At 40.9% G+C, this 27,158-nt stretch overlaps 1 protein-coding gene across 2 annotated transcripts in view; it reads right to left on the reverse strand.

Annotated features, from left to right (window-relative positions):
* dmap1 (DNA methyltransferase 1 associated protein 1) overlaps window positions 1–27,158 on the reverse strand; it is a 93,108-nt gene that overhangs the window by 6,566 nt on the left and 59,384 nt on the right. For both annotated transcript variants that reach the window (XM_073062926.1, XM_073062925.1), the window contains 3 exons: window positions 23,477–23,548; window positions 12,785–12,857; window positions 10,518–10,810 (listed from right to left, as the gene is read on the reverse strand). In XM_073062926.1, the coding sequence (XP_072919027.1) occupies window positions 10,518–10,810; window positions 12,785–12,857; window positions 23,477–23,548 (438 nt within the window). The remainder of the gene's footprint in view (window positions 1–10,517; window positions 10,811–12,784; window positions 12,858–23,476; window positions 23,549–27,158) is intronic.

Below are 27,158 nucleotides of genomic sequence, written 5' to 3' on the forward strand. Positions count from 1 at the left end.
TGGTTATGAAGATGTACATTAGAATCAATGAAAAGCCACACACAATGAAGACGGACAAACAACCAATGTGTAAAAGATAACAAACAGTGCAAATACAAAAGAGAATAAAAGAAAATAATAATAAATAAGCATCAAGTATTGAGAACGTGTTAAGAGTCCTTGAAAGTGAGTCCATAGGTTGTAGAATTAATTCAGTTTTGGGGTGAGTGAAGTTATCCCCTCTGGTTCAAGAGCCTGATTGTTGATGGGAAGTAACCGTTCCTGAACCTGGTGGTGTGGCACTCGAGATTCCTGTGATTCCTGTCTGATGAAAGCAGGGAGAAGAGAGCACAGCCTGGATAGTGTGAGTCCTTGATGATGGATGTTTCTTTCCTGTGACAGCTCTCCTGTTTACCATCATGGACTGGGGTGTACCCACTACTTTCTGTAGGCTTACAAAAATGGTTCTTTCTGGAACTTGCAAATTATCCTAACAGATATTCTCTAATACTGGAGAATTTTAATTCCCTAGGAGATAATAGCAAGTTTAACTTTGCAGAAATTTATAACTGTATTCAATATCTTAGTACTACAGTTAGGTTTGAATAACTTGATAATTCCTGCTAGCAGCACCTTCAAAACATATTAGGTATCTTAGTATCAGCTACTACCATCTTTATCTCTTCCATCAAAGTAGTGTAACTGTGATCAAGACGTTGATCCAAACTTGGCTCCTCTGACAGATCGTTGCAATTCAGTCACCCAAGAACTATCCAAACTTAACAGAGGGTCACATCAAGAAATATTACAATTGCATAGAACATTTAAAAATTTGCAAAAGCATTTTCAATTCTCAAACAATTGAAGAATCCCAAATTACCAAAACCAGATTATTTTTTCATGTTTTCCAAGTACAGGCAATTTTTTTTGGGGGGGGGGGGGGAGACAGGTGTCATGGGGTAGGTCGGAGGTAAAAACAATATCTGAAGTACTCTAAAATGGTTGTACAGTGAATTGGTTTGACCTTCAGTCTTATTCTAATCTAATGCCATCTTCATTGTTTAATCAGCCAGTAAAGGTCAAAGCTGTATTTAACATTTTAACTATTTTGTACACCACTGAAAATGCCCTGCAGCAAATCTTCATTCCCAACTTTTCAAAACTGACATTCTGTTCAATTTTATACTGATTTATATAAAGAACATCAGAGGGATCCATTAATATTCATTAACTACACCAAAGCCACAACTATGTATCTGATTCAAATTCAAGATTTCTCTATTTGCTCTCATGATAGATATTGCCTTTCTGAAGGAAGATGTGTTCTAATCATTAAAGGAAAAAGACAATTTTGAGAAGATATGAATGTTGGATTTCCACTGATCGCAAACTAATTGATGGAAATGTTATCTAGTGTACTTGGCAAAGCCCACCAAACAAGAAATAAACCATTAAACTTACTGCTAATACTGAGCATCTCTATACTCTCTACATTCCAATAATCTTGGATGGACATTAGGAGCAAAGATGGAATTAAGTTAATCAAGCATTTTGAAGATAACTTGCAAAACAATCATGTGAAATAGAGGCTAGTCCAATTTTGTACGAATAAACATCTGGCAATGACAGCGATCTTTCAGTTGATTTCACGCACTTAAGCTATTTGGAAAGATCTAGTCTTGAGATTTTGAAACTTGTGTTTCCCATTCCTGTGTGCAAAGTACAGTCAGTCTTCCTGCATACTCTCTACACTATTGTTAATGTGCCACCCAGACCTCACTTTTGGCTTTCACTCAGATCCTTCCCAAAATCATAAACTTTACTACAAAACAAATCAGGAATGCAAATGTGTAAATCAGACACCTGTTAGAACAAACTTCTCACATAAATATCATATCGAATTAACCTCTTAATTAAGCAGAAACTCTTCCAAGTTAGAGCACAGCATTTCATACTCATCATATGGCATGCTCCACAAAGGAGAATTCAAACAGACACAATGACACTTTGCAGAACAACTTAGTTCAGTCCATAGGCGTGAATCTTAGCTTCCAGCTGCCTGTAACTTCAATTCTGAATTCTTCCCCTGGACTCTTACACTGTTCAACAAAATTCAAATGAAGCTCAAGAAGTAACAGCTCATCTTTCAACAAGGTTTGGTACAGCTCGTAGGACTCAACACTGAATTCAACAATTTAGATAACCAGCCTTTCTACTTTGAGTTACAACTGGTCCGTACTGAAGGAATATCAACCTGAAACATCACATACATCAGAACATGCCGGAAACAGTCTGCAGGTCACGCAGCACCTATGGAAAGAGAAAGACAATAGATTTCGGCATTCAGATTTCTAGCACCTGCAATATTTTGTACCTCATCAATCCAGAATTGTTCATTTTCATCCTCTTTTTTTCTCTATTTTCATTCATTTCCTTCCAGTTTCACCTCCTCCAAACAGAGGAACTAGAACTAATAAATATTGCCAATCTCTTTCAGTAGACACCACATTTGCAACCCAAAATTTGATTCATTTATAACTTTTCCCAGTATGGGTGATAGATTATCAACTTATAACATTAACTGTTTCTGTTTCCAAAAAGTCACTGGCTGGTTGGTAATTTTAGCTAATGAATTAATAAATATATAGCCTTTTCTACAGCAACATGGTCAACCTAAAAATTGACGGACAAAAAAGGAAATGCTTTCATTTTTCCCCCAAATACTCCAAAATAAACAAACCTTAATGATAAGTTTAAACTATGAAACTTAGAGATATGCAGTTATATTCAATCTCTTTTATTGTAATCGGTAAAATACAGACAATTTTTATCTACTTTGAAATTTTAAAAAAAGGATGGATTGGGGTTAAATTAAATGAGGTAATATATTTAATTTGCAGTGAATGTAAACATTTTGAATTTTTAAGGTCTGAAATGCTTCAATACAAACTGTTAGCCTTCAGTTCCCTTTGTGCCACCTTCTAATGAAAAGTTGTCATTTGGCAACCAGAGTTGACCTGTGTGACCATGTCACATTCTGTGCATTGTTATCTAATGTGCAGCTGAGTTTGATCATTCAGGCAAACTGGAAATACATAAAACAAGCTCTAAAATTGCAGAAATCCATGTAGTGGAATCTCCTTAGAGATACAGAAATGATTGAATGTTATGGGTCAGTTCTTTTGATGCAAATTTTTCTTTATGCTGCAGACAGGCATTTGTGGGCCTGCATATATTATATTTTAACATATAATTTTCACAGATGCCATAGATCTCATAAAGTCTTACAAGCACAGAAACATGTTGGACTCCAATGCGATCACCAAGAAACTATTTACACTAATCACATACCTATCAATTTTCTTCCCTTTCCCAATTCTACACTTCATACACCCACTAGGGGCAATTTATGGGGTCTAATTAACCTTTGGAATGTGGAGTACATTGACTGTCTACAAGAAACTCACAGGAATACATGGAGAATGTGAGCTTTGGAAATCTGGTGGTGGAAGTCAAGAGTAAACGCAGGTTACCAAAGCTGTGAAGCAGCAGCTCTACTAGCTTTATGCCATTCTACGCAGGAAATCCAGACTGGAGTGAGGTTTCAAGAATGGAGAAAATCTGAGTTTTCCAAAAGCTAGATGTCCAGCATAGGGTAGAAATGTGCCCTGCAGAAAAAGCAACTTCAGGCCAGAAGAAGCATTCAAAAATCCCAGGTGCACAGCATTGACCATGGGTGAATATTGTTGTGATCTTAAACATGCCTATATGATTAATTGCTTTTCCTTTGTTTACATATATAGCCCTTAATATAATTTGTGCACATAATTTTATTCCCTCTTAACCTATTGCTCTCCAATAAGACAGATGATGAACTCTAAGACCTCCATAACTGAATACAGCAATGTGCACAACAGACATCAGCCACCATTGAGTGGAATGATTTGAAAACCAATTAGTCCTGGACAACATTTAACTTTACTTCTACAGGAACATAGGCCCAGCTGCAAAGATCTCAGTCACAATTGCCTTAGAAAATTTTAGCTTTTGGAAATACTGTTCCTTATGTGAGTGGAGGGTGAATGGAATTTGTTTTTAGGGAAACATAGAAGCTCCAGAGTTTTTATTTCCAGCTAATCATGTCCTGCTCACATTCATGCTGGAGCAACAAAATTTAAAGAATGGATACACCTTAATATTGAGAGAATACCTCTAGAAATATTGTAGCTCCACATTATAATAATAGTTAATCCCATGTTACTCCAGCTAACTTCCCAAAGAAACCATTTGGGGCAGGCACTGAATGTGCTTTGCAGGATAGTGATGTCACTCAACATGGTTTCATGTGGATATGGGTCGAATGCATAGAAAACTTGATGGAATCTTTCAATATGCGCATGGCTTGCTGCAATCGACCAAATGCAATTTGGAATTGATTTATGCAGCATTTCAGACTTGTACTGCTTAAAAAACCTGCAACAAGATCAAATTTCTACGCTAAAGTCTCTGTGGTGACTACTTAGCAATTAACAATTGATTTCTGGTTCTCTTACATGCATGTCATAACCACATTAAGCCATTCAGATCTTAAGAAACAGTTTAAAGATTTTTATAGGGATAAATCATTTATTATATCTCAGCAGTATTTAAATAAATATATTAAAATGTATCTAAATACAACACTCTCTCTGAAATCATCCTTATTTTGGATTTCCTCATGGAAAAATAACAATTATATTACAATAAACACGTGGAAATCTGCAGATGCTGGAATTTCAAGAACACACACAAAATGCTGGTGGAACGCAGCAGACCAGGCAGCATCTATAGGAAGAAGCACTGTCGACGGCCCGAACTGTCGACAGTGCTTCTTCCTATAGATGCTGCCTGGCCTGCTGTGTCCCACCGGCATTTTGTGTGAATTATACGACAGACATGTTCTTTAAATATTGCCAGCAATTACTTCTCAACTTCTGTTCCTGCACTAAGTAACTATCATTGAATTTTACAAAGAAAAGTTATTTGGACTTTAGAAACTGTTGTAGCGATGTACTACATACACAGCTAGAGATGACACGCAGTCGGTAAGTCGTTTCGAGACTAGTTTATTCAAACTTCGTGGCGCTGGCATTTAATCCCTAGCGCCCGCCCTCTCCCGGCAGAAATGACATCAGAGGTGCATTATCAAAGTCTCCCCCCCGCGCGCTGGCTATTTGTGAGCCGGTTCGCCTGCGCAGAAAGTGGGTCGCCACTTAAACCCCCCCCCCCCCCCCAGAACAGGCAATACACCCCCCAATGACCACAGTCTGGATCAGCCTCTGTTTGGGAGGTCTGCCTCTGCGCCGCGGTGCCTGAACCTCGACCGGCTGCGCCAAGTCCACATGGGCTGGTTTGAGTCAGTCCACCGTGAAAACCTCCTTTTTCCTCCCAATGTCCAGAACATACGTGGACCCGTTGTTGTTGATCACCTTGAACGGCCCCTTGTACAGCCGCTGTAGCGGTGCCCGGTGTCCGCCCCTTCGTACAAACACAAACTTACAGTTCTGCAGCTCTTTGGGTACATGGGTCGGGGTCCGTCCGTGCTGTAAAGTCGGTACAGGGGCCAGGTTGCCGAGCCTTTCACGTAGTCTGTCCAGGACTGCTGTGGGTTCTTCCTCTTGCCCCCGTGGGGCTGGTATGAACTCTCCCGGGACGGCCAGGGGGTGCGTCGTACACCAACTTAGCCGACGAGGCGTGCAGATCCTCTTTGGGCACTGTGCGAATTCCAAGCAGGACCCAGGTAAGCTCGTCCACCCAGTTAGGTCCTCTCAGGCGGGCCATGAGAGCCGACTTCAAGTGACAGTGGAAGCGTTCCGTTCGACTGTGGGTGGTAGGCAGTAGTGTGGTGTAGCTGCGTTCCCAACAGGCTGACCACAGCCGACCACAGGCTGGAGGTGAACTGGGCGCCTCTGTCGGAGGTAATGTGGGCCGGTACCCTGAAGCGTGCTACCCAGGTTGTGATCAGTGCTCGGAGCGCAGGAATCGGCAGATTTGTCGGTGAGCGGGACCGCCTTTGGCCACCTCGTGAACCAGTCTACCATAGTTAGGAGGTACAGTGCTCCTCGGGACAGTGGTAGGGGGCCCACGATATCCACATGAATGTGGTCGAACCTCCGGTGGGTGGGTTCGAACTGCTGCGGCAGGGCTTTAGTGTGCCGCTGCACCTTGGCTGTTTGGCACTGTGCGCACGTTCTGGCCCATTCACTGACCTGCTTGCGAACTCCATGCTATACGAACTTGCTGGAGACCAGCCGGACAGTTGTCCTGATAGATGGGTGCGCCAAACTGTGTATGGAGTCAAAAACTCGCCGCCTCCAAGCTGCCGGGACAATGGGGCGAGGATGGCCAGTAGCCACGTCGCACATGAGGGTCCTCTCACCTGGGCCTACGAGAAAGTCCTGCAGCTGCAAACCCGAGACTGCGGTCCTGTAGCTGAGCATCTCGTCGTCTGCCTGCTGCGTCTCCGCCAGTGCTGCATAGTCCACCCCCAGGGACAGGGCCTGGACAGCTGGTCTGGAGAGTGCGTCCGCCATGACGTTGTCCTTTCCCGAGACATGCTGGATGTCCATCGTGTACTCGGAGATGTAGGACAGATGTTGCTGCTAGCGAGCCGACCAGAGATCAGACACCTTTGTGAACGTGAAGGTCAACGGTTTGTGGTCCGTGAACACGGTGAACGGCCTGCCTTCTAAGAAGTACCTGAAATGCCGGATTGCCAGATACAGTGCCAACAGCTCCCAGTCGAAAGCATTGTACTTGAGTTCGGGTGGTCGTAGGTGCTTGCTGAAGAACGCCAGGCGTTGCCAGTGCCCCTTGATGAGTTGCTCCAGCACCCCACCGACTGCTGAGTCGGATGCGTCCACCGTGAGTGCGGTCAGAACATCCGTTCTGGGGTGCACCAGCATCGCGGCATCTGCCAAGGCTTCCTTGGCTTTAACAAAAGCGGCCATGGCCTCCTCATCCCAAATAATGTCCTTGCCTTTACCCAACATCAGGGTGTACAAAGGGCGCATGATATGGGCTGCTGAGGGGAGGAAACGGTGGTAGAAGTTCACCATACCAACGAACTTTTGTAGGCCTTTGACCGTGTTGGGCTGGGCAAAGTGGTGGATCGCATCTACCTTGGCGGGCAGAGGTATTGCCCCGTCTTTGGTAATCATCCTGTGGCCCAGGAAGTCGATGGTATTGAGACCGAACTGGCATTTGGCCGGGTTGATCGTGAGGCCGAAATCACTCAGGCGGGAGTAGAGCTGGCAGAGGTGGGACAGATGCTCCTGGCGACTACTGCTAGCTATAAGGATGTCGTCCAAATAGATGAACGCAAAGTCTAGGTCACGTCCCACCGCATCCATTAGCCGCTGGAACGTCTGTGCGGCATTCTTCAGGCCGAACGGCATTCGGAGGAACTCGAACAGGCCGAATGGGGTGATAAGTGCTGTTTTGGGGATGTCTTCAGGGTGCACCGGGATTTGATGGTATCCCCGGATGAGGTCTACTTTGGAAAATATTCTTGCCCCGTGCAGGTTTGCTGCAAAGTCCTGTATGTGCGGCATGGGGTAGCGGTCTGGAGTGGTAGCCTCGTTCAGTCTGCGGTAGTTGCCGCATGGTCTGCAACCCCCGGCTGCTTTGGGCACCATGTGCAGGGGGGAGGCCCATGGGCTGTCGGACCTCCAATTCCCCAATTGTACAATCCCCAATTCCTCCATCCTCTTCAACTCCTCCTTCGCCAGGCGGAGCTTTTCCAGGGGGAGCCTTCGTGCACGGGCGTGGAGGGGTGGTCCCTTGGTCGGGATGTGGTGCTGAACCCCGTGTCTGGGCATGGCTGCCGTGAACTGCAGTGCCAGAATCGATGGAAAGTCCGCCAGGATTCTGGTGAATTCGTTGTCCGACAGCGTGATGGAGTCCAGGTGTGGGGCCGGCAACTTGGCTTCACCCATGGAGAATGTCTGGAAAGACTCGGTATGTACCAGTCTTTTCCCTTGCAAGTCGACCAGCAGGCTGTGAGCTCGCAAGAAGTCCGCTCCCAGGAGTGGTTGGGCCACGGCGGCCAGTGTGAAGTCCCACGTGAACCGGCTGGCGCCGAAATGCAGCTGCACTGTGCGGGTGCCGTAGGTCCGTATCGTGCTGCCGTTTGCGGCCCTCAGAGTGGGTCCTGGCTTTCTGTTGCGGGTATCGTACCCCGTCGGGGGCAAGACGCTTATTTCCGCTCCGGTGTCGACCAACAAGTGGCATCCCGACTGTTTGTCCCAGACGTACAAGAGGCTGTCCTGGTGGCGAGCCGCCATAGTCATTAGCGGCAGCTGGCCCTGGCCCTGGCCCTTGCAGGGTGGGCGACAACGGTGGGCTTTTGTGCCCCACCGCTGGTGGTAGAAACACCACTGTTCACTGGCCTCCTCACTCCTGCCTCTGTGCTGTGTGCGCTCCCCTGCCGGGCCTGGTCTGCTCTGCTGTTGGGCACGTGGCCTGGTAATCTGACCGATGGACGCCATGCTCTCCCTCTTGGCTTTCCACAGCACGTCTGCCCGGGCCGCCACCTTCCGGGGGTTGCTGAAATCTGCGTCGGCCAGCAGCAGATGTATGTCCTCGGGCAGTTGCTCTAGGAACGCTTGCTCGAACATGAAGCAGGGCTTGTGTCCATCAGCCAGGGCCAGCATCTCGTTCATCAATGCTGATGGCAGTCTGTCTCCCAAACCGTCCAGGTGAAGCAGGCGGGCACCCCGCTCACACCGTGAGAGGCCAAAGGTCCCAATGAGCAGCACTTTGAAAGCTTCATATTTGCTTTCTTCCGGGGGCGACTGTATGAAATCCGCAACCTGGGCGGCCGTCTCCTGGTCAAGGGCGCTCACCACGTGGTAGTAACGCGTGGAATCAGAGGATATCTGCTGAATCTGGAACTGGGCTTCTGCTTGGCTAAACCACACGCGTGGTCGCAGCGTCCAGAAATTCGGCAGTTTTAGCGAAACTGCGTGAACAGATGAAGAGTCGGTCATCTTTGGTCCAAATCCCATTTGGACTGTCGGGGTCACCAATGTAGCGATGTACTACATACAGAGCTAGAGACAACACGCAGTCGGTAAGTCGTTTTGAGACTAGTTTATTCAAACTTCGCAGCGCTGGCATTTAATCCTTAGCGCCCGCCCTCTCCGGGCGGAAATGACATCAGAGGTGCATTACCAAAGTCTCCCCCCATGCGCTGGCTATCTGTGAGCCAGTTCGCCTGCGCAGAAAGTGGGTTGCCACACTGTCTTTTTAAATCTATTCTTATGGCAGAGAAGGATGAGAAATGGAGTTGGATATCCAGAGCAAAGCCAGGTTCCCTATACAATAACCATCACTACACATCTGAGGAATACACACAAAATGCTGGAGGAACTCAGCAGCTCAGGCAGCACCTATGGAAAACGAGTATAGTTGATGTTTTGGCCAAGATCCTTCAGCAGGACTGCGGAAAATAAAAGATGAGGAGTCAGAGTTAGAAGGTGGGGGAAGGGGAGTAAGAAACACAAGGTGATAGGTGAAACCTGGAAGTGAGGAGGGAGGAGAAAGGGGGTGAAGTAAAAAGCTGAGATCTTAATTGGTGAAAGAGATACAGGGCAAGAGAAGAGGGAATCTGATAGGAGAGGACTATCAGACTCACCTTATTTTGTCCAGTCCTGCTGAAGGATCTCAGTCTGAAACGTAGACTATACTGTTTTCCATTTTATGTGTGTTGCATGCATTTCCAGCATCTGCAAATTTTCTCTCATTTTTGACTACAGATCTGAGCTTCATTTGCCATTCTTTGTTCCATATACCTTGATATTTTGTCAATAATACATTTACACATACACTTAACAAACTTAGGAATAACAGATGAAGATGTTACTGGCAATGTCGACATTTATTACCCATCACTAATTGCCCAAATCTGAGCAGGCATTGGTAATTGAGTACAGTGCTAAATGTTTACACACTACAATGTAAAGATGCCAGTTTGGCTAAAAAGGCAGATTCACACCGGTCATATCTATTAACATATTAAAAGGTTTGTACAAATATTTATAATATTAAGAAAAGTCATTATATAAATGGAATGGACATCAACATTTAAATATATATGTATAAATTAACAAAATAGAAAGCTAGGGTAACACACACAAAATGATGGAGGAACTTGGTAGGTCAGGCATCATCTATGGAGAGGAATAAACAGTCAATATTTTGGGTTGAGATCCTTCATCAGGACCTGACGAAGGCTCTTGGTCCAGAATGTTAACTACTTCAGAGGACATAACTATCCTCCAGCAATCTGGGTGTGTTACACTGGATTTCCAGCATTTGTAGAATCTTTTGTGTTTAAGAATAGAAAACTATATAATTCAATACAAAAAGACATAATTCATGAATTAAAATTTTCAATTTATTGGGAGGCTGATTACTTAATTAGCCACTACAAATTAGCTGATTATATAGGCAAAATGTTCAAAGTTGTTGGATTTTTTCACGTTATTTATGCTTACCGAGTTCGGTGTAAGAGGTGCAGCTCCAACAACATCAATGAACTGATCTTTTCCCTCCCCTTTCATTTCTTCAGAACTGGGTCCCACAGTTCCTATCTGCCCATCTATGCCAAAACCTTCTGACGACAGGTTAGTTGGCCCTGTTTTTGCCAGGGCCTCATATCGATGTCGTAGCATCTGAAGCTCATATTCACAATTGGCATATGCCTGCTTGAGTTCATACAACAGCACCAGATCGCTGCGAAGTTCGTTGAACATGTGCACTATCTCTTCTGTGGGCATTGGGTTTAGATCTGCAAATCAAGATCAAAGTAAACACATTCCTAAATTCTAGGAAATGTAAACTGCAACTTTCTAATCTATATAAGTTGTCTAATATTTGAAAGAATGGAAGGTTGATCGAACAATCAAAATGTGTCCAAATATGTAATATAACTTCAGGGTTGATAAAATTTGATAAAATCAAACTTCAGCACTATGGGAGCATATAAACCATTCCTCCAAAGTTGGCTTATTTTGCTTACAATTGTGTGCAGTTGAAACATCAGTTTACCTCAAACATGAATATCACCATTAGAGAATCCCTTTAAATCACTGCGACATTAGGACTACTGGCACCAAGCAAAGCCTGGACACATCACCAAAGTGACCTGAAGAGAAGTATTATAGGTCTTTTTATAATACCAAGTGATTTACTGGTCTTGCCAGATTTGTTTTAGGAGGAGAAACTTACTGTCATATTACAACTTCCACTGAAAGTATGGCATTACTCTGACTGAAATGGTCACATTATGCAAAAGCACTACACAAAATACCTTTGGTTATTAATAAAGTCTAAGGAGGTGCAACTAGACAAGTACAATAAATGTCTGGAATACTTGTCCAATCCAATTGATTATTCAAAAGACTTGTTAGCAACTTTCTATTATTCTGAAGTAGCAACTCAAGATGACAGAGCACATCTAGAGTATGGATCGCTTGCATGTCTGCATTTCCTACAACTTTACTAATAGAAATGTGTTTGAATAGCCAGTAAATTTACTTTTAAAGAGTTATTTTTAATGATTTTTTTAGCTCCATCATATATTTGTCTCATGTCAATTTCTAAAATTAAAAATATAAACAATTATGTGACTTTGAAGAAAGCAGTATTGCTTTGCTGATAAATGTGAGGTCATAGGTTGAAGCAATTTAATTAAAGCATACAACACATTTGTTTGTGAAGATTTTCTTGACTTTACAAGATAGTGTTGCATTCTTAACTTATTTAGGAATTGAAAATTTATCTGTAGAATATATCATAGATACAATAAATATGGCTAATATTTGATCTTAAAGACATATCAGCCATGATGTTGTCCACTGTAATTCTGCAATAAATAATGCATAATTGACAAATAGCTTCACATCAAATAATCCAGAATGACCTAATGCATAGTGCTGAGAATTAGGCACTGGAATTAAGATTGTTTTGTTGAATAGAACTAAAACATCTTTTTATTCTATACAACTGAACATGAATCGCTTTCCATTCTTCAAGCAGCAACACTGATGAGAGATTTTATGCATAAATACTTGCACAGCAACAACAGCATTTTCCAATATATAAACATCTGAGCTTCAAAAGTAACATTTGGCCCAGGTCCTGATAATGTGAAAAATGGCATTAAATACTGGTTGCCTTTTTTTGGTCCTCTAGCATCATGACCTAATCCTACTGAGATTTTTTTTAACCAATTAGAATTTTTTAAAATTACCTGCATTTATTATTTACTGGAAAGTCACTGACAGTATTGCGCTGAACAAACACAATGCGAAAGGAACTGGTCAGACATAAACTGTGAAGGGAAATGGCCAGTTGAGAGTTGGTATTTAAACCATTCATCTGGACAGTATTTTGCTGTTGCTTTATTTGTGATGTAAGAAACTGAATTCATGCTGTTCTGCAAATGGTTAAACATTGAACAAAAAGAACAGCAGTTTCAGTCCATCCACTTGGATTGGTTTTAATCCAGATTCTGGAACCAAAAGGGAAATATTAATCACTTTAACTCAATCAATCTTTTGATGTTAAATAGATTGAAGCTGCAACAGTTTTAAAAGTATGACATTGCACATTAATATGTTTCAGACTGTCCTTTTTCCATACACTAACTGGTCTGGCAATTTCACTGGTAATATATTCTTCAAAATTAATAGCATAATCAATGTACACATTTTTAATACGGTAATCAATAACATAATCAGGATATCCATTCTTTGCTTACCAACTCCCAATTCTGTCAGCATCTGTTCAATGGCTTTGATTTTTTTCTGGCCAACTGAGCTAGGCAGTTTCATCTAAATCCAGAAAGCAGGAGAAAATAATAATCAGATGACAAGTTCATTATGACTGTTACAAAAATGTTGAAACTAAAGTAGTTAGTGTTTCATTAACAAATATTTATCAGTTCCTTTGAAATTATTTTTTCCAGTCACAACATTCAGCATACAAAGGAAGAAATATATTGTATGTATTGGATGTGTTTTGGAAAGATCCCAGAGAGCTCAAACAAAATTACATGCAAATAATTACACACTGATTGGTGAAAAATTCGTTATCTATATGGATTACTGTTTTGTTGTTTACCACATTCTCAAATCAAGTGAAACTTACAATGTTAATACAAAACATGCAAACAGGTGCTTTTTCATGAACAGACAGAACAAAATCTGTTGGAAGATGGAACAAAGATAGCCATATTGTGCTGTCTACTGCCAGCAGTTCTGAATGCTACTGTATATGCAGTAAATCCTAAACTTCAGCACTTGATGTCAAAATCTCCCTTTGTGATTTCTTTTGGTATCCTGCTTTGCATATACCCATTAATCCGGACTAACATGGAAGGCCCACTGTTCTTGTAAATGCATATTTATTTATCTAATTTCCACTCAAAAGAGTACAGTATTTTTCAAAAATATAATCTAAACTGACAAACAGGATGCAAAGATTTCTGATTCACTTTTATATTATTGATACAAGTTGATTGTTATATCATTATGCTATCACATAGAAACATGAAACATGATGGTCTTTTTAATCATTCTGCTTTAATTAAGTTCTTGTTTTTAATAATTTTACTTTAGTTCTGTTTTAATTGTGAACTTTATTTATAAGAGATTTCAAAATTTCTCACATTTATAAACCATTAAAATCAAATACAACTGTTTCTGCCAGCAAAGATCCACCCTGGCTTTGCTGCTGGAAAAGTTTATCAGGGCACTTTAGGAGCAAGACCTTCTCACTAATCTCACAGAGACATAGTCTCTGTCTAAGACCATGTTGTCAAGCAAGCACAATACTGGGCTCTAGGATGCTTTCAGGAATGGCACTAAACCAAGTATGATGTTAGGCTCTCTACAGTCTTGCAGTAATAGGGCCAGAGGAGCATACAAGACCTTTCTTTTGGACATCTTGTCTTGGGCTTCTTGGTCCCAGAAATAAGCAGGAAACCTTTTAATTGGAATTCCAAGTGTCAGGATTCCCAGACTTCAAAAAAAGGGTTGGGCAAGCAGTATAATACATATTTGTGTATTCAACTACTTTGTGGTTTCCTAAATTATTAATAATGCAAATGTATGAATGATCATGAGAAGTTTTACTTTACTTTGGCTTGTGCCTCCTAAGACCTGCATTTTCTTCAATTAATTTCAGGTGTAGATGACAATTATCATTTTTATCAAGTCCAGTAACAAAAGGGTAACATGATCCGTCACCATTAGCCCCCAAAGCTACTTCATGCTACACTAAAAAAAATCTTGTCTATATATTAATAATATATACACACTCTTGCAAATGGTAGTGTTTATGTTTTCCCTATTTTAATTTAAACCTGATTTATCAACAACAGTAATTTCAATGCCCAGGGCATTTCAGACTTTTAAAATTCACATTAGGATCTATAGAATTGGAATTATATCACACAACCAGTCAATGGAACACGAAGAAAAGATGCATTATAATGTTAGGTATACAAAATATGTAAAATATTGCAGGTTCTATGAATTGATGCATGGCTATATTTTATATAAATAAATACAATGAAGGGAAGCGTCTTTCATCACTATAATAGGTCAGAAATATTAATCCTGCTTTTTAATTTGGCATTTAAAAGTGGCAGTCAAAATATAACTGAAATCGACCAAAGAACAAAAAATCATAATCAGGTTTATTATCACAGGCAGGTGCTGTGAACTTCATTTAATTTTATGTACATTAAATTTCACAAAGACAAGGCACTTAAATAACCTTCATTTTTGACGTTGCCTCCTTCATGTAAATATATATTTGATTTGTGCAGATAACAAATAAATTTGTCATACTACAGATTTGAAATGTACCAAATTGTAGGTTTGAAACACAAATCATTTTATAAATGACCTGGATGAGGAAGTGGAGGGATGGGTTAGTAAATTTGCTGATGACACAAAGGTTGGAGGTGTTGTGGATAGTGTGGAGGGCTGTCAGGGGTTACAGCGGGACATTAATAGGATGCAAAACTGGGCTGAGAAGTGGCAGATGGAATTCAACCCAGTTAAGTGTGAGATGGTTCATTTTGGTAGGTCAAATATGACAGCAGAATACAGCATTAATGGCAGACTCTTGACAGTGTGGAGGATCAGAGGGATTTTGGGGTCCGAGTCCATAGGACACTCAAAGCTGCTACGCAGGTTGACTCTATAGTTAAGAAGGCTTACGGTGTATTGGCCTTCATCAATCGTGGGATTGAGTTTAAGAGCCGAGAGGTAATGTTGCAGCTATATAGGACCCTGGTCAGACCTCACTTGGGAGTACTATGCTCATTTCTGGTTGCCTCATTACAGGAAGGATGTAGAAACCATAGAAAGGGTGCAGAGGAGATTTACAAGATGTTGTCTGGATTGGGGAGCATGTCTTATGAGAACAGGTTTAATGAACTTGGCCTTTTCTCCTTGTAGCAACGGAGGATGAGAGGTGACCTGATGGAAGTATACAAGATAATGAGAGGCATTGATCGTGTGTACAGTTAAAGGCTTTTTTCCAGGGCTGAAATGGCTAGCACAAGAGGGCATAGTTTTAAGGTACTTGGCAGTAGGTACAGAGTAGATGTCAGGGGTAAGTTTTTTTTATGCAGAGAGGGTGGTCAGTGTGTGGAATGGGCTGCCAGCGGAAATGATAGGGTCTTTTAAGAGACTCCTGGATAGGTACATGGAGCTTAGAAAAATAGAGGGCTATGGGTAAGCCTAGGTAGTTCTAAGGTAAGGACATGTTTGGCACAACTTTGTGGGCCGAAGGGCCTGTATTGTGCTGTAGGTTTTCTATGTTTCTAAATCAGATATAGTTTAAAATGTAAACCAAAGTACAAGACATATGTGCCTAAGATTTGTAAAACTGCATTTGACCCGATTTCATTTTCAACACTATGTGGCATTTCACTACAGATTCATTTTGTCACAAAGACATACAGCACAGAACCAGACCCTTTGGCCCACCAAGTCCATGTTGACCATTTAGCACACATGAACACTAATTCTACATTAACACCACTGAGTTGTGCAGCACAGGTCACCTAGAAAATTTATGACAATCCTTCTGCCTTTACCTACATTAGGAGTATATTCCGGTGCCAACATAGCATGCCCACAATGCTATTTCTATTACTACTTAGGTGTCGATCCCAATTTTGTTTAAACATCGTAATTATATCTAATTCCATCACCACCTCTGGCAGTGTGTTCCAGATATTATTCTCCAAGTAAAAAAATTACCTCTCAAATCCCCTTTGAAGCTCATACCTGTCACCTTAAAACTATGCCCCCAATTTGTTCTCCTTTAGATTTCACTCAATTGCTCCCCAGATTCTACCACTTACCTAGTCAATGGGGGCAATGTAGGTTAACCAATTAACTTACCAAAGTACATGTATTTGAAATGTCGTAAGAAATCAGAACACCCAAAGAAACGAACATAATCATAGGAAAAAAAGTGCTCAAACTTCTACCCATACTAAATCCAGGATGTTGGAATTGTGAGGAAGTAATTCTACTAATGCATTACTATGACTTTCACTAACTGCACGATTGTGCATCTTTGCATTGAAAAAAAAGTTTTCATCTTCCTTTATTCACAATGAAATGCTAATTCAGAGCATCATTCAACATGGGACAATTATGATATTTTTCCATTTTTACTGAGATGCCACAGCTGGCATCTACATTACCTAGGATAATCATTCTTTATTTCTCCAACTACATTCAGAGTTGTTGAATTAAGGTTTAGTGGAAAGTGTAGTGATGCTAGTAATCCTGGCTAGGAGGGGAGGGAATACCAGGAGAATTGACAATTGTGTCATGATATTACCCCGACAGTTAAAATTGAACGGCTGTGAATTTCAAATATTTCTGAGCACCTTTGGATGTTAGAACATATTCAAGACCAGTAAATATTATGTGAGCACCAGGGGCAAGATTATAAAACTCATCTACAATTATTCTTTGAATGTAATTACACATTAGTCATTAACAAAAGGTAATTTTGTTGTGCCACTTATTAGCAAACGAATCTTGACCTTTGAGGCTCATGTAAATCAACATTTCCATTGCTTGCAATTAGCTGGCTTGATCATTGATAGTCAAGAAAAATGAGGTTATTGCTCAGAAACTCAAAATAAAAGTCACAACTGAAAAGATTAAAAATTTAATGGAAATGTAGGGAAATTTGAAAACTACAGGAAAAAAATGAGAGTTTTTGAAAATGGTCCCTAGGAACATTTGATGTTTGAACTGGATGATCACTTCTTTACAGTCATTCCAATAAACAAATTGCAATATGTTAATCCACAGGAGCTAATGCATTATTAAATGTATTTGGGTAATAAACTCCTTGCTTTGATTAAATAAATTTTGCATACTGATTCGTCTGTACTCATCAGTCTTTAAGACAAATAAACTGACATGGTTAAGTTTTCAGATATGAGTTTTACATTGGTGATATAAATCATGAAATGTTGGTAATGATAGTAAATTAAAATACACTTTAGCTGTTGACACTGTGTACCCTTTTAATAAATTAGCCCTCCATATTACTGAAGCATGGAACAAGTTTATCTTATATGGCTTAAGATTTTTTTTCATAGGATTATCAAGACGATCTTTCAAAATCAGTGAATTTACATGCATTCCGCATTGTAGAAATTTACAAAAATTCTAACATCACGCTTTCTGGCGTAATAATTCAGTAATTTTACCTGCATGAATAACCTGTAGTTCTACCTTTTCATATTATATCGACAGTGATTGAATCAGATCCAGAAGGTTGGATCTGATTCCCAATGCTGACTACTAGGCGAAGCCTTTGATAATCCCAGTTTATCTTGCTAACAACTACCCAACTCTCACAAACAAAAGCAACACACACAAAATACTGGAGGAACTCAGCAGGCCAGGCAGCATCTATGGGAAAAAATACAGTCAACATTTTGGGCCAAAAGCCTGCTATTATGTTTCAAGTTAGGTAATGCACTTTAAAGATGCTAATGTTAACATTTTTTTTAAGGAGAAAGGGAAGAATAGGACAGTCATCATATGCTCTTTGGTCACTCATAAAAATTAAGCCTAGTCCTCAGTGAGCTCCCTCAAACAGCTCAGGTCATAACCTAAACCAGGGGTTCCCAACCTGGGGTGCCCGCACCCCCGGGGGTGCAAAATGGAATTTCAGGGGGTGAGACAAAGAGTGGCTTGAGTCACGAGTCATCACTCAGCCAGCTGCCAGTGTGCCTCGAGAAGTGGTAGTAAGGTTTGTCCCAAGCACAACCCAGTCTCCCGCTGCCCGAGTCAGCGTTGAGGATTCTCATCAATGTTAGCTGGGAAGTTACACCTCAGAGTTGAGGAGTCTCATCAGTGTTACCTGGGAGTTACACCTCAGAGTCGAGGAGTCTCATCAATGTTAGCTAGAAGGTTACATCTTAGAGTTAAAAATCATCTCATAATGCCAAAATCTTTATACATTCTGAATCAACCATCGAGTAACGACTTCGCGTTAAAACCAAACCCGCAGACAGTAGGTAAATTATTCAATTATAAAATTTTTTAAAGCCGCATTTTGATAAAAAGCAGCTGAAGTCATTCATTTGTATTTGTCTCAATGCATTAAAGAAGTTTTTGAATTTTGAAGGTTTTTTCTCTTAAAAGGTTTTTTTCTTGAATCGTTGATAATTTTGAATTGTGTTAGATGAGGAGGTATCATGGTTAGCACCGAGGACCTGGAATCGTGTGATGGGAGTTCATATCTCTGGTAATAATCGGAAATAGGTGTGTAAATTCAGTAAAGAGTAGCCTAATAAGTCGCGTCCCATCCCCGTAGCATTTCCACCTGACGATTTAACTTGGTGTAACCGCAGATAATATCGTAATATAATAGTCAAAAGCGTATTGTTATGACCCCAGCCCCCTCCTTTGTGAGAATCGCAAGAGCCCTAGTCAAGGGGGGGTCAAATGACCCAAGAGGGGGAGAGACGTGCTGAATAGACACAGGAAAATGGGAGAGAGAGGGAGACGTGCGGAAGACCACGTTCCCCCGGGAAGCAGAATAAAGTGACTCTGACTATTGTCTCATGAAGACCACGTGTAAAGCCCTCGGGCAACGTGGGCTGGTTGAGAGAGAGAGATTGACACCGGCGATCCCGTGAGGAAGATAAAAGGTGGGCTGCCGAGGCGGGGCCACAGACGCACCAGAAGACACGCTAGAAATCCTGCGACAGCGTTTTGATATCGACAGCTGGAGGTGGGGTTCGTGTGCGTCTTTTCCTTGCCTGGGATTGGCGACCTCACCACGGAAGAACGGCCTAGCTACAGGGGAGGCCACAGATGAGAGTCCATTCCCCAACGAGACTTCCGACGAACTCCTACAGGTTGGAAAACCTGTCGGGTAAATGTTTCATTCAATCTCTCTCTTTCTAACAAAAGTGCACCAACGCGACACCACAACGACGGCAGCTGGTGGAACTGCAGTGACCGCAAAAGACTTTTAGATATCCAGCAAACAATATATATCTACATTACCCCTAGACAACGATAGAGCTTATTTCTGATTGATTGTTACTATACCTGTGCTTTAGATTGAGTTGTGACGACGTATATGATCTGAATGTTTTGTATTAACCATACGTTTGTGCCCCTTTATAAATAAAAACGTTTGAAAATAGTAGCATCAGGCTTCAGCGGACCTATCTATCTTTGCTGGTCAGTCACCTGGTTACTGGGGAACGTAACAGTATTTCTTGCGATACTTTGTTATAGGCATGTCTGGTTGAGTGAAGCGGTCATCCCAGACTTAGTTTTTCTCATACTAGCTCATATTTTTCTCTTTACCCTTAACCCTTCATCATGTCAAAAAGAAGAAAATGGAATGCTTTGATTTCACTTGCTCAACAGGAAATGATGGCTTGCAAAAACCCAGTGCATTCTTTGTAGCGTTGTGTTTTCCAACTCAGATCTGAAGCCATCCATGCTTCAAGAGCACTTCAAGAACAAGCATGGTGGAGCTGATGTTGAAGGACATGATGGTGGGTCATTGAAAATCAAAAGAGCTCATTTTGATTCACAAGGAACTCTTCCAAAATTAGGTTTTGTTTCTGTTGAAAAACCACTACTTCTTGCTTCATACAAAGTAGCATATAAAATGGCCAAATCCAAGAAGCCCCATAAAATTGCGGAAGATCTCATCAAGCCATATGCACTGGAAATGGCCACAATTATCCTGGGCAAAGAAGCAAGAAAAAAATTTGAACAGGTGCCCCAATCAAATAATGCCATTCACAACCGTATCAGTGATTTCAGTGAAGATAGTTTGGACCAAGTCATCTCAGATGTCAGCGCTAGTCTTCTTAAAATCTCTATTCAGTTGGATGAGTCAACTGATGTCTCCAGTTGTAGTCAACTCATCACAGTAGTGAGGTATGTCAATGATGGTGCTGTGAAGGAAGATTTCCTGTTTTGTAAAGATCTGAAAACAAACACAACTGCAAAGGATGTGATGCAGCTGGTGAAAGACTTACTTGCCAAACATAATTTAGATATCAAAGTCATTGGTTCTGTGTGCACTGATGGGGCACCTGCAATGCTTGGAAATAAATCTGGCTTTTCTGCATTGACGAAAAAGGAGATTCCAGGCTTGCAAGTTACCCATTGTTTTCTTCATCGGCATGCTTTGGCATCAAAAGCATTGCCTCCAAATTTGAAGAAAGTCCTTGATACTTGTGTGAAGATCATCAACTGGATCAGGGGGCGTGCTTTGAACCATTGCATCTTCAAATCATTTTGTGAGGATCTGGGAAGTGAGCATTCAGTTTTGCTTTTCCACACAGAAGTCCGTTGGTTGTCACGAGGACAAGCTTTAACCTGCTTCTTTGAACTGCGGGAAGAAATCAAAGTTTTTCTAGAGGAGCATGAATGTTATCTGGTTGGGGCAATGGAATCACAGGAATTTGCCCAAATGCTGGCTTACTTAGCTGACATTTTCACTCATATGAATGACCTGAGTGTTCTTCTTCGAGGAAAATGGATAAACATATTGAAGGCTTGTGAAAAGTTGAATGCCTTCAAAGAAAAGTTACGTCTTTGGCGTTGAAGGATGGAAAGAGGCAGTCTCTCAAATTTTCCTTCACTAGAAGAGATGGTTAATGATGCTGGATCCATAACTCTTACTGTGCATGAAGAAATTGTGGCTTATTTGGAAATGCTGTCAGAATCGTTTGATGGATATTTTGCTGCTGGAGACCTGAAGATTTCAGAAGAATGGATCATGAATCCATATTCCTACAATTTGGAGAAAATGTCAGATGATGAAGAGCTAAAGGAAGATCTTATTGACTTGCGGACAAATCAAGCTCTTGAAATGCAATTTGAAAGCAAGACTTTGGAGGAGTTTTGGTGTGCAGCTCTGGATATGTTCCAAAGACTTGGTGGAAAAGCACTCCGTGTCCTCATTCCATTTGCAACAACATACTTGTGTGAATCTGGATTCAGTTCTCTTTTGTCAATCAAGACAAAATCTAGGAATCGCCTGAATCCACAGGCAGACCTGCGGATCGCAGTCAGCAAGAAAGTTCCACGTTTTGACAAAATCATGAATGAGAAGCAGGAGCAAAGAAGTCATTGAATTTTATGTTCACAATTGGGATTGATTTTACTGTTTACAATTTTTTCTGAATAAATTAGAATCTAATTGCTCAATTTATATTTGCATTTTATGCACTGAGTTAAAAGCTTATTTTTTTAAGTTCAGTTTGTTCACCCGCAGTATTGTATGTGGTTCAATTTGTGGTTCAAAAGTTAGAAATTAGACTTCTTCATCTTCAAATGTGATACTACTTTTGTAGGGGGTGCGAACATTAATCAAACATTTCCTAGGGGTGTGGGGCATAGAAAAGGTTGGAAACCATTGACCTAAACAAATTTATAGTTCCAAATATCTTCTCAGAATACAAAATCTTTATTAAGTTAGAATAGCACACGACTGTGTGTTTAGCCGCCTGTTCGACTCACTTTCTACTTATAACTGTGAGGCTAAGAGTGCTGACAACACCACTGTTGCTGACCGAATCAAAGGTGATGATGAATCAGCATACAGGAGGGAGAGTTAAAAATTGGCTGAATGGTGCTACAACTACAATCTCTCATTCAACGTCAGCAAAGACAAAGAGCTGATTGATGTCTTCAGGAGTAGGAAACCTTGTGAATCTCTTCTGCAACCTTCCAGCTTAATGACATCCTTCCCATAGCTAGATTACTAGAACTGTACACAATATTCCAAGTGTGATTTCAACAATGTCCTGTTTAAGTTGTAAATTGACATCCCAACTCTTATACTCAATACCCTAACTGATGATGACAAGCATCCCAAATACCTTCTTCACCACCCCATCTACCTGTGTCACCACTTTCAGGGGACTATGTTTCTGTACTCATCGGTCTCTCTATTCTACAGCACTCTCCAGGGCCATGCTGTAACTGTCTAAAACCTGTCATGGCTTAAAATTCCAAAATGCCACATCATGCCCTTGCCCAAATTTAATTCCATCTGCCATTCCCTGACTCACTTTCCCAATTGTTCTAAATCCTTGTGTAATCTTAAGTAACCTTCTTTATTGTTTATGATACCACCAACAAATTGCACCATCTGCAATTTTACGAACCGTGCAACCTATGTTCTCATTCAAGTTGTTATTATAGATGGCCAACACCAGCAGACCCAGCATCAATCCTGGTGGCACACCTCCAGCCACAGGCCTCCAACCTGAACAAAAATATCTTCCATGGCACCCTCTGACTCTTACCACAATGCCAATTTTGTATCCCACTGGCTAACCCACCATCAATCACATGTGATCTAACTTTCAGTTCCAACCTACTATGCAAGGACTTCTCAAAGGCCTTGCTAAAATCCACACAGTCAACATCCATGGCCCCTTGGCAAACGCTTTCAATTTAAATTAATGAGACATAGTTTACATTGCACAAAACCATGCTGACTATCCCCAATCAATGCCTACCTATTCAAATACAGATAGATCCCGTCTCTCAGAATCCCCTCACACCACTAACATTAGATTGACTGGCCTCTCCTCACAGCTAACAGTGATAGTAATATCTCTTCAGTGTACAGATTTTCCAGCATACTGCTGAAAAACTACAAGAGGTTGGTGCTCTGCTGATGGATTCCAAGAGGCCAATGTCAGAACAGGGCCAGCTGATAAAGCAAGAATGTACCGTTACTACATGTTTGGTAGTTTCTGATTGTGAATTTGAACCTCTCACAAGAAATTTTTGCACTACAATTCAAATCAAATGACACATATAAAAATTGATAAATGACACTCCATTAATATCACATTTATACAATGTCCGCCCAATTTAAACATTGAAAATTTTTAAATCCTTACCCGTTGACTTCGTAATGTGACTCCTGCAGACTTGAAATCTGGAAATTTGATGCCAGCAGTCTCTGGTACAGTCTATAAAACAAGAGTAAACAGAATATGTTGGAACAGAATTACATACATTCTTGGAAATCTGAATGCCAAACCATCTGTAATTTTTGATGATCTTGGCTGAGGAATTCCATAGTAGTTCTACACGGGGAAAAAGAACTTAAAAAGCAACAACCAAAATCCAATCAATGCTAAAAGGTTCACAAATCAATCTTAAGTAACTTGTTGCACTTTTATTGCAAATGATGCTAACAAACATTTGATTAAGACCAACTCAAAATTATTTAAACTGAAAAAACATTTAGTATCCTACTTTATGTTATTAGCTACTCTGACTTCATATTTCATCTTTACACTTCCTATAGCTTTTTTCCGTTGCTTTTGTTGGATTTTAAAAGCTTCCCATCATTCAACTTCCCACTCACTTTTGGTACCTTATATGCACTTTTTTTGGCTTTTATGCAGTTCTTAACTTCACTTGTCAGCCACGGTTGCCCGCCTCTGCCATTTGAGAACAACTTCTTCTGTGGGACATATCTATCCTGCACCTTGAATTGCAGTATGAATTCAATCATATTATGAACACTGCTTCCGAAGGTTTCTTTACATTAAGCTCCCTAATGAGATCTGTGTTGTTACACAACACCCAATCTAGGATAGCCTTTCCCCAATTAGGCTCAAGCACAAGCTTCTCTAAAAGCCATCTTGTAAGCAGTCAACAAATTCCCTCTCTTGCTATCCATTATTAAAGAGGAGGAAGTACTGGCGCTTTTAAGGAATATAAAAGTGGATAAATCTCCAGGTCCTGACAGGATATTCCCTAGGACCTTGAGGGAGGTTAGTGTAGAAATAGCAGGGGCTCTGACAGAAATATTTCAAATGTCATTAGAAACGGGGATGGTGCCGGAAGATTGGCGTATTGCTCGTGAGGCTCCATTGTTTTAAAAGGGTTCTAAGAGTAAACCTAGCAATCATAGGCCTGTCAGTTTGACGTCAGTGGTGGGTAAATTAATGGAAAGTATTCTTAGAGATGGTATACATAATTATCTGGATAGACAGGGTCTGATTAGGAACAGTCAACATGGATTTGTGCATGGTAGGTCATGTTTGACAAATCTTATTGAATTTTTTGAAGTGGTTACAAGGAAAGTTGACGAGGGTAAAGCAGTGGATGTTGTCTATATGGACTTCAGTAAGGCCTTTGACAAGGTTCCACACAGAAGGTTAGTTAGGAAGGTTCAATCGTTAGGTATTAATATTGAAGTAGCAAAATGGATTCAACAGCAGCTGGATGGGAGATGCCAGAGAGTAGTGGTGGATAACTATTTGTCAGGTTGGAGACCAGTGACTAGTGGTGTGCCTCAGGGATCTGTACTGGGTCCAATGTTGTTTGTCATATACATTAATGATCTGGATGATGGGGTGGTAAATTGCATTAGTAAGTATGCAGATGATACTAAGGTAGGTGGCGTTGTGGATAAGGAAGTAGGTTTTCAAAGTTTGCAGAGAGATTTAGGCCTATTAGAAGAATGGGCTGAACGATGGCAGATGGAGTTTAGTGCTGTGTGAGGTGCTACATTTTGGTAGGAATAATCCAAATAGGACATACATGGTAAATGGTAGGGCATTGAAGAATGCAGTAGAATAGAATGATTTAGGAATAATGGTGCATAGTTCCCTGAAGGTGGAATCTCATGTGGATAGGGTGGTGAAGAAAGCTTTTGGTATGTTGGCCTTTATAAATCAGAGCATTGAGTATAGGAGTTGGGATGTAATGTTAAAATTGTACAAGGCATTGGTAAGGATGAATTTGGAGTATTGTGTACAGTTCTGGTCACCAAATTATAGGAAAGATGTCAACAAAATAGAGAGAGTACAGAGAAGATTTACTAGAACGTTACCTGGGTTTCAGCACCTAAGTTACAGGGAAAGATTGAACAAGTTAGGTTTTTATTCTTTGCAGCGTAGAAGGTTGAGGGGGGACTTGATAGAGGTATTTAAAATTATGAGGGGGATAGATAGAGTTGACGTGGATAGGCTTTTTCCATTGAGAGTAGGGGAGATTCAAACAAGAGGACATGAGTTGAGACTTAGGGGGCAGAAGTTTAAGGGTAACATGAGGGGGAATTTCTTTACTCAGAGAGTGGTATCTGTGTGGAATGAGCTTCCAGTAGAAGTGGTAGAGGCAGGTTCGGTATTGTCATTTAAAGCAAAATTGGATAGATATATGGACAGGAAGGGAATGGAGGGTTATGGACTGAGCGCAGGTAGGTGACACTAGGTGAGAGTAAGCATTCGGCACGGGCTAGAAGGGCCGAGAACGTGCTGTAATTGTTATATGGTTATAAAACTGTTGACAATACTCCAAGTGCAGTCTGTTTTGTTCTGGTGCTGAGCTTCTTATCCACACTTATTCAGGCTGGTGAGGTGTGTTCCATCACTTGTGCCTTGTCAGGAGGCAAGTCACTTAGTTAGGAAATCAAACCTCTAACTCACTCTTCCAGTCACAATATTTATGGGGCAGGTCAATAGTGATTGCCAGGACACTTATGCTGGGAGTAGCATCAATGCCAAAAGCATTAGGATTCAAAGATAGACGGTTAAACATGGTATTGCTGGAAATTTCATTGCCTAGCACTTCTGTGGTGTGAATGTTAAGGCTGATTTATACTTGTGCATACAGGCTACACTGCAGCCCACGCCATAGCCCTGATTTTCACTTCTGCATCGCTCTACGCTGTAGCGAGCATGCGTTGGTGTGCGCCAAAACATTAGTTGGCAGTGGGGCTTCTGTGCCACTGAGCTGAGTTTCTTTCTGAGAGACATGGACGAGGAAATGCATTTCAAACATTTTCGCTTGTCGGCAGGTAGATTTGACAATTTGGTTCATCTATTTCGCATCAGTGTATGCGCAGCCTACAAACATGGCAGAGAAGAAGCAAATGGAAATGCGATGCTACCAAGTGGACCAATCACAGTTGTTTCTGGCTGCGTCACCACGATGCGTGAGTAACTTTTCTGGAGAGGTGCACGTCATCCTACTGCATAGGGTACAGTGTAGGGCATGCGACACCTACGGCATAGATGCGACGCACAAGTATAAATCAGCCTTTACTTGCCACATATGCATGCTTAAAGTATAATAATGGTCTATCAAGAGAATTAAAATTATGTTATTACAGTACACAGTTTGAAATAATCTGAGCAGTTCTGGGCACCATTGCTTAAGAAGGTTACACTGGCTTAAACAAAAATGTGGCATAGAGTTATAATGATATCTGGACTCTTGATGTATACAAAATTTTTATTCTTGGAATTAAGAACATTGCAGGAAATTTCAATGCAATTTCAAGGTTAAGGGAAGCAAAACTCCAGATAGAAATTATTTTTTTATTATCCAGGATAATCAACTACTATTTTTTACCTGCGATCTAGCCCTTTCAAGAGTAAACTTAGAAAATATATTGCTCTTCAAGAATGGTAAAAACTTGGAACTCTTCTGCAAACTTCAATTGAAACTAAGTAAATTGTTAACTTTAAAGCAGAGTAAAACCATATTTTACTTAAATATAATTCTATACAAGGGGCATTTCTGCTCTCTTAGGTCAGCTTGATTTTATTGAATGACAAAGCA

The sequence above is a fragment of the Hemitrygon akajei genome, chromosome 12 (genome assembly GCF_048418815.1).
Source record: "Hemitrygon akajei chromosome 12, sHemAka1.3, whole genome shotgun sequence".
Lineage (NCBI taxonomy): Eukaryota > Metazoa > Chordata > Chondrichthyes > Myliobatiformes > Dasyatidae > Hemitrygon > Hemitrygon akajei.